A 9386-nucleotide genomic window follows, 5' to 3' on the forward strand; every position below is an offset into this window, starting at 1 on the left:
TGGGCCGAAATCCACCCTAAGCCATTGATCTTTGCTCATCCAATGGACGATGGTACCTATTGTCAGATGTTGTTGGCCCCATAATAAGAGACATTTAAAGACGTGCAATAGTTTGAGATAACTATTAAATATAATGTTAATATTATTTGTAAAAATATGAAATTCAAAAATAGTATAAAACATGAAACTTAGTTTCTAGAATAAAACAAATAACTAAATAAAAATATAAATTTTGATACACAACTTGAAAGGTAAAAGTTTAATATAAAAATGAAAACATTCAATATTAAATCTAAAATATTAATTTAAAGTTTAACAAAATTCTTTAAAAATATGTTTATGATATATAATTTTAAAAAATAGTTTAAAAATATATATAAAAGTTCGACATAAAGTTAGTGTAATATAAATTTTAATTTAATAAATAAATAAAGACTAAAAATATATATAAAAGTTCAACATAAATTTAGTTTAATATAAATTCTAATTTAATATAATTTTATTGATAAATAATGTGGTGAATCTTATTGATAAACTTGTACCTCCTATGGACCTATGCAATATGCATTACCTTTGATCCTAGTGAGACTATTGGAAATTGAAATTTGAAACACCTGATGCCCTAGTATAAGTCTATATATCACCTGCATAGATAAAAGACATACTCTCATGAGGGGTTCTCATTGATGATTGATCCATCATGTATGTTGAATGTAATAAGTTAAGAATATCTTTATACTTTACAATTGCATGAAGTAACATATTGATATTATAAATTATATTTAGTGGTTAAAATCTTAGATGGTTTCTCTTATCCTACTATAGGTTCTATTACTCTTCCAGTTCCCATTAAGGTTGGTACTAAGTGCTTAGATGTCATTTTTGCTATCATTCCTAAATCCTACTTTAGATCAATTTTGTGTGAAGTTGGGACATCCTTGCCCTTTGTTCTCTTCCATGAAAGTGATCCCATCTACCGGATACCCATCATAAATGTCTCAAATTTCTTCATTATGATAAAATCTGACAAAATTTTAACTATAAATCATAGCATGTACCCAGTACCAACCCACGCATGCACTAGTTCAAAACTTCAAGTTCAACAACAAGTAAGTTGTAGTTTTAGTTCAAATCTTAACTATATATTTATAAAATTATAATCAACCATAATCAATGTATAAATAATTAATGGAATGAACTAATTTTTTGTATATATATTAAATATAGAGGAAGAAGCATTACATAAAAAATATCACAGTATTAAATTTATTTTCATTGTTTAACAAATTATTGAAATAACGTAGCTCATATACAAAAAGCATTTGAAAAACTTTAATTAATAAAAATGAAATAGAATTATACAAAGCATTTTTATATCCATAAGACTCTAAGAGCCAAACTGAAACAAAATGGAATTTGAAAAATTATCATTAATATTTATGCTTTGGAAATTTACAATTTTTACGTTTGAGACTTGAGTGCCTCAAAAAATTAAAAGCCAAAAATGAGTGAGCCACTGATCCTGTTAGGTTTCAAGGACATAGGAAAAAAAAAACTACTAGGGGCCCAGGAGGCAGGGCTAGGGCACAGGTAGTTGATGGTTTACAACTTTGACCTAAGAATCTGGCCCTCCTTCCATGTAGAATTCTTCAAGCCACATGTAGTTTGGAAAGTCATCCAGGAGCAACCATTTCTAGAGGAAGTCCCTGCCAATCTGCACCCATTTCCAGTGACGTGTCTAGTGCTCTGCATTCAGGTTCAAGAGAAACAATTGTTTGGCCACTAGCATTGTTTGGCCAGGGAGGAGAAGCTTGGATAATTCACTCGCCCAAGGGGTCCTCACCCCTACTTTTGCAAGGAAGACAATAGTAATGTCTTCTCCAAGGAAGTGTTCCTTAAAAAAATTCCTCAACAACATTAGCATATCCACCTTGTCTCCTCTGAGGTCCAGAAGAGACGCTAAGAACTGGGATGTAATGTTCGTGTTAACACGGTATCTATTTTCCATTTTGCAGAAACTCTCTGCCCAGCACCATCCACACAACCTCATTGGTGAATGACCCAACCTCCTTGTAGACTGATTGGAGGGTTGGGTCTCTAACGGAGCCCAGAAAGGCCCTCTGGTCCTCTACAGAAATGCTTCTCAAGTGGATGGGAGTTTCCATCTTGAGAAAACAGATTAACAAATTAAACAACCTGAGCCTATAAACCTAAACCAGAGGAAGAATTTAAATACCGTGAGCTCCGACAATTTATCTAGCAAATGGCAAAGTCTAATTGAAGATGAAAGAAGCAGAGATCGTATATAAATAATTGAAGCTCTTGATTGTAATAATTACTTCTCTAACCATATTAATTTCTTTAAACTTTTTTAAATCTTTCGTATCTCTACAAATCTTTCCCATAAATGCATGAGTGTGAGAAATTGGAAACAGCTATAAACCAATACCAAGTTGGCAAGTACCACATTGGAAGTCGTGGGGATAGAGTGGATTGTAGTAAGTGAATAGATATATATTAAATGACCGAAATTATTGATCGTGATTCGTGACATTTGATACATGTCTATTGAATCCAATTCCATTCCGAGCACTTTCTGGCGAGCTATGTTCTCTTTAGAAAATTGGGCCGAAATAAAACTTCAGCCATTGATCTATGATCATCGAACGATTTAGAATCATTGATGGATTTTAGGTATGTGTCACCCTTCATGTGTCAAAGAGGCCACACTTATTGATACATCATGCAGAGTCTGGACTCAATGTGATGTACTGATGTGATGTGATGTGCCTTGTCTATTAATGTCAATGAATTCATGAAATCACCAATAAATTATATATTTTTCCATAAATAACAAAATATTCGCCAAAACAAATTAAATAATTTTCAAGTGGTGGACAAAAATTGCTAATACATTTAAATAATTTTTCCTTCGGAGTAAAATTTTTCACCCATACAATAATATATTTGTTTCTTTTAACAAAAATTATTCGCCTCTTACAATATATATTTTCCCCATAGAACAAGGTATTATTTGCCAAAAATTTATAGAATTTTCATGCCCTAGAAAAAAATCGCCAATACAAAATTATTTTTTTCCTATTTTGAAAAAAAAAATTTGCCATCAATATGAAAATTTTCACCCCAAAATAATGTCTGATTCGCCAGGATTTTACACTTTTTCCCGGGGGGTAGTTTCTCAAAGTTATCCCTGGTGTGGATGATCAACCAAAGAGTAAAGGTCTTAATAAAATATATTTTTTTAAGGAGAAAATCAATGGCAAAGATGTATTATAAAATGGATTGCTAAGATTCAATGAGAACGAGGGCATTGATTGAGGGCTCAACTTTAACACAAGTGTCACAATAGGAATGGAGGTGTGAGCATAAATAGGGAATCTCATGAAGGAGAGAACTAAGGAAGTTAATGTTTCTACCTTATGACATGTGTAAAAGGTAGGGCGGCTATAAGGTGACATTTCCATGCTCATACATGTGTGAGCATGAGGGGGTAGTGACACTTGTCACATGATGGCAAGTTTAGATCTTGGTCCATGTAAATGGGTTGAATCACTAGGCTTGAGTTGACAAGAATTGAGAGAGAGTTAGAATTATATATTAGAAATATGGTAACAAAATATTAATTAGCCTAATTCAACTATTTAATTAGTTGTTTTAATTAATTGGTTTCGTTTTAGGATTTCAAGATAATGTTATACTTAACTAAATGAATATAAATTTATTTAATTATGGGTGAGGGATAAATGGTAAAGGTTAAACTAAATAACTAAAAAAATATTTATTTGATTGATTAGGATGGGGTAAAATCAAGTGTGGTTGGAAATAAAAAAAATTAGGTGTCTAACCACCCTATGCAAGTAGAAAACTCTCATAAAAAGGAAATAACTATATAGCTATAGAAAGAGAAGAAATAGCAATAATGTATGAAATTGAAAAAATTGACACTATTTATTATCTACACCATTCACATTTAATACAAATTATAACCACTAAATCAAAAGTAGACTAAATTTTAACTTAGGTGAATGCACAAATCGATACCCTAAAATAAGTAAAGGAATAATGGATAGCACATTTCTCTAGCTAAAGGAGAACACAAAAACATTCTAGTTATTGATTAATACATTTTGCATGTCTAGAGGATAGTAAATATCTTTAAAAGGGGGATGATGTTGGAAATGGTTATATTAGAATTCACATTAGACGTAGAGAAGCCATAAAAACCTACCAAAAATGGTTGTAAATACAATACGAATTTCAATGCAAACTAGGCCTAATAGGAATATGGGTGCATTGTAAAGGACACCTCCCATATGCCATGTGTATGTATAGATAGTAAGATACTATAGGATATGGATATATATGTAATACATAATATGTAATTGAGAAAGATAAGACATATGTGAAAGAAAAAGAGAGAATAGAAAAGAGACAAGTATAAGAAAAGATACTATATTCTTATATGAGTTAATATATAAAGATATTTAAATGTCAATTCAAACTAATATTGGAGTGTTGTCTATTGTATATTTGACTCTTCTTAAGCATTGCATTTTAATAATTTGTACCATATAACCTCTAGTTATTATATTATTCATGTCATTAGGGTACAAACACAACTCCTAAAAATTCCTAAGGTTCAAAAATTTGGTCTGTGAACCACTTTTGTTGCTTATAATCACCTATTCCATAAAAAGTTGACCCAACTTCTTACACTTACATTCCAAACTTGAATGGGGTCCTCCTAAAGAATTTGTCTTTATTAAAACTTAAAAATATTGGTCAATTCAATATGATTTGTTTTTTAAATTAGAACCTCAAACTTAAAATCTATAGTATATTTTAATGAAGAAATAGATGCCAAAAATACATTTGATTTGGTTAAATTATTATAATGATATTTTCTCATATTAGACTAAGTAAACCAAATGCTATAAGATTTAATATCCCATAAATTAGAATATGTTAAAAAGTAAGAAAAAAATGAGATTATTACTTGAATCCTTGGACCCCACTTCTTTTTAGTATGTTCAATTATAGCATTAAAATATCCCACCATAATCTATATTTCTACCAAATTTACTGTCAGAATAGAAGATATTTGATCCCAATAAGACTTCTTTATATGAGACGATTGAGGAACATTAACAGGGATTTGTTTCCTTTGAATCTAAATAAAGTGTATAGAAAACTATCCAAGAGTTAGAAGAAAATATATCTGAGATGGAGTTCACTGGATGACTAGACTAGATTATGTCCAAATCTTCAATTGAAACTTTATCTTGCATTATTGAAACACAACATTTTCTAGATAGTCTTGACAAAAATTTGGAGCTATTTGTACTCATGGATTTAGTTTCTTGTAGCAAAATGATCACTGGATTACTTTTTTCCATGACTATTCAAAGATAAAGACTCTTGTTTGGGGAGTGTAATCCTACTATGTTTTAAGAAATCACCTTCATTCACCAACCTTTGTTTTCTTGGTGTCGACCAGGACAACTTCTAACTGAATTTGAGTATCAACTACAACCTTAGTGATTGTTTTATTTTATAGAAAACAATATTGATTGGATCTACCCACCATTTTTATAAAAGAATATCTCTTTATCCTCATTTATTTTTATAAAATCCAATGTGTCAAGATTTTCATGATTGTAAATAGAATCCTCCAAAAATTGTAAATGAGTCTTGTCATATCTTTAATTTAATTATCAACTAAGCTTAGATGTAGAAGTTACTAGAATGGACAAGAACAACTTCAAATTCAATAACTGAATATTTCGGAAACACCATAAGATGATCATGAATAGTGCTTTTCCACCAATTTGAAGAAGACTACGTATTTAAACCTCCTCATTTTTTGATTTTTAGTTTCATTGATTAAATTTAGAATTTTGATTTTTGTGTAAAGGTAATTAATTTGGGTATTGTGTTCAATTGAAATATTTTTACTCAATGATTTGTACATTATAGATTTTAGATCTATTATTATTTTAGAATTATTCTTTTTCTTATTATGATATTTATTTCTCTATTCTCTATTCTCTAAATTCTAAGTGTTGCATTAAATTTCTGGTTCCAAAAGAATCAAATGTAAAACCTTACAAGAAAGTTTTAAACCTTATAAGAAAACAATGGTTAGATTAGAACTATAAAATTATTAAAATTATTCGAAAAAAACATGGTCAGATTAGAACTATAAAATTATTAAAATTATTCGAAAAAATGTTTTTTTCTTATCCCAACCCTCTAATTAAATGTGAAGAGCAATGCTAGATCATAGTATTCTTGATCTTAAAAAACCATTCGCGGCAGCAAACGTCAAGTGATTGCCTTCGTTTGGAAATGAATGTGGATAAAGCCAAGGTCAATAAAAAATTATCACTGCTTTAATGTTTGAGCAGTTTCGGGAAGAGGTAAGTGCCATGGCATCCTTATCCTCATCTTCATTCCTCATCCATGACACCATCATGCCGCCGCATATTCTTTTTCTACACAAATATTTCTTCACATTGGGCTTTATATAATGCTACGACTCGCCTGTCAATAATCCCAACCAAGAGCTGTTCTGACGCACTGCAATTCCTCTTGTCTGGAATTTCCCTGGCCCCCCTCCACACTTTACAACTTCAAACCCCAACAAGCGCATCTTCCCAGTGTCGGTTGGGGTCATATGCCGCCGCTTCAGGCAAATTCACAGCGCATAAAGGCCAAGAGCGTCAATTATTATTTGAATGATGCCATTCGAGCAAGGCTGTGCGAAACCAGGGCAGATTATAAAAATCCAGTTGGTAACAAAAGCGGAAGCGACAACGGAATAGATATGAGCTTTCTTGAGGAAGAAGATGGCGGTTGCCTTCCACAGTGCAGAACCAAGGCCGACGGCTCGGAGGGAGGATTCACCATTCCTATTTTGGCAGACTGGGTCGCCATCGTGGTTAAGGTACATTCCCATTAGCACTGTCACATTCTGCTTCTATTCTTCGAATTCCTTTTATAACCCTTTGAATGTGCAGGGTATCTCTTCCTCCTCCGACAATAAAAATCTTGAGGCTATACTGCTTCGAGATGTTATAAAAGCTACAGAAAATGCAGACCTTTCTACTGAGATGGAAAGCCAAGGAAAAAGCTACGTGCGACGATTCGTAATGAAGAACCTCCGATGCGCAGGGTACGATGCATGTATTTGCAGGTCGCGGTGGTAGCAAGTTAACAACTACCCTGCAGGTGAGCAATGGAGTGATCTAAATACACTTCGTTTGGTTCAATGATTAAATTGCGCCTCCATTTCTTTTTGATCGATTATATATGTCTTATTTGTTGCAGGCGATTACGAATACATTGATGTGAGTACGGAGGCGCCTTCTTTGAAGCACAATAGCAACAATCGTTTGGTGGCGGACATCGATTTCACGTCGCAATTTGAGTTTGCTCGGCCCACGGCAGAGTACAGTGCGCTGCTACAAATTCTGCCGAGTTGCTTTGTGGGAAGGGCAGATAAACTCCGCGGCATGATCAAGATCATGTGTGATGCAGCCAAAATATCGCTGAAAGCAGAAGGATTGCACCTGCCGCCATGGAGGAAATATCGTTACGTGGAAGCCAAATGGCTGGGCCCCTCCACGCACCCCCTTCCTCCCATGTGTTAGATGACGAAGGGCGAAGGCTTGCATTTTCTCAAACTGGGTAGATGACGAGAAAGTTCATCTTATTATATTTTATGAGAATCGTAAAGCTGTTTCTGGAGACAATCATTTGACAGTCGAACGACTACATTTTCTGCAAACTAATCTTTATATACTTCACCAATCGTCCATCAGAACAAGTAATCCAGGCGACGACCAAAAATCTAAACTTCCTTGGCTTCTACAGTCATCTAAATTCGCGGCATAGTTGTAATTAATATGGGTGTATCGCTGCTCTATTTACTTTGGACGTCTTTTCGGAAAGTTGAATCTCCAATTCAAAGGCTATGAAGAGCCGCCACCGACAGAACCCAACCAAATTAATTTTCTGTCAGATATTCTACTAATCTCGTGTGAGTTAGGAAGAAAAAAAAGAGATTAGGTTGTGTTAACTTCAAATATCTTAATTAGAAAAGACAATTATCTATTACCTTCTTTGTTGTAGATTGTGAATGAATCATAGATGATTTTTTTTCTTCGTGGATATTTTGGACACAATCAATCAATGGTAAACCATGAAGATAAATTGAAAGCATCTTTTATTATCAAGTGGGAAAATTTGTCATATAAGAGGATGTCTTTTGATCAATATTGGTGAAACTTTGTAAGGATAATAGATATTGCATTGAAAGGCTTAGTTGGAAAATGCATATATATAGATTATCTAATTGTTTTTCTAAAGAAAAAATGTGATCATATTGTTGGCCTAAGAAAATTATTGCAAACATATAAAGATCATAATATATCATTGAACCTAAAGAAATATTCTTTGGAATGATTGGAGGGAAGCTAGTGGGTCATAATAGAGATCTCCATTGTTCTAGAGAGATGCAAACCATACTCAAAATCTCTTTATCAATGAGTAAGAAGGAAATCATGTCCTATTTTGGTTAAGATCAATCTTTCTTCAAGTCCATAACTAGTTTTATTTGAGATTTAGTTAGAAAACTTAACACGATGCTAAATAAGATGCAAAAGTGGAGCTGACACCCCAAGAAAAGGCTACTTTTGCTAAGATCAAGAAAACTATAATTGAAGTTCAAATAATGGTAAATCCATATTACTCTAATTCTTTTTATGTTTATTTATTTGCATTAGGTCATACCTATGCATCTATGTTAACACAAATAAATATTAGGGAGTTGAGAGTCCAATTTTATTCATGAGTACTCCTTTTCAAGATGCAGAGCTTACATATCCCAATGTGAAAAAACAAGCTTATGGATTAGCTAGAGCTATTGAAAAGTTTAGACATTATATTCTAAGAATTGAGGTGTTTGTCATAGTTCATAATGTAGTGGTGAAGACTCTACTCAAGCAAAGAGAATTGGGTGAAAAAAAGAGGCGAATGGATTATAGTTTTGTAATAGTTTGATTTAGAAGTAGCTTCTACGAAGACAATTAGAGAAGAAGCTTTGACACATACCATACAAGAAATCGTTATTGAAATACCTTGTCAAAATATGCTCTAGATGATGTTTCAAAGTCCTAGATCCTTAATGCCTTCCAAGGAAAATCATTTAAATATTTATTCTAAGATAAGATGTTGGAAGTTATTTCCTAGAGTGAGAAGAGTCTTGAAATATCAAGTCATGTGGCAAATATTTCAACCATTTAGGGTTTGTTATTATTTTTGGTCTCTTTTATTGTGTTGCAACAATCCATGATGGCCAAGAG

At 32.7% G+C, this 9386-nt stretch overlaps 1 protein-coding gene across 1 annotated transcript; it reads left to right on the plus strand.

The window, feature by feature from the left end:
* The first annotated feature begins 6697 nt into the window (after positions 1–6697).
* On the plus strand, positions 6698–8078 carry LOC131874457 (uncharacterized). Its single transcript, XM_059217840.1, has 3 exons — positions 6698–6967; positions 7041–7225; positions 7376–8078. The coding sequence occupies exons 1-3, from the start codon at positions 6698–6700 to the stop codon at positions 7671–7673; spliced, it is 753 nt and encodes a 250-aa protein (XP_059073823.1). The 3' UTR covers positions 7674–8078.
* Positions 8079–9386: the final 1308 nt, after the last annotated feature.

This window comes from Cryptomeria japonica, chromosome 3 (genome assembly GCF_030272615.1).
Source record: "Cryptomeria japonica chromosome 3, Sugi_1.0, whole genome shotgun sequence".
NCBI classification, from domain to species: domain Eukaryota; kingdom Viridiplantae; phylum Streptophyta; class Pinopsida; order Cupressales; family Cupressaceae; genus Cryptomeria; species Cryptomeria japonica.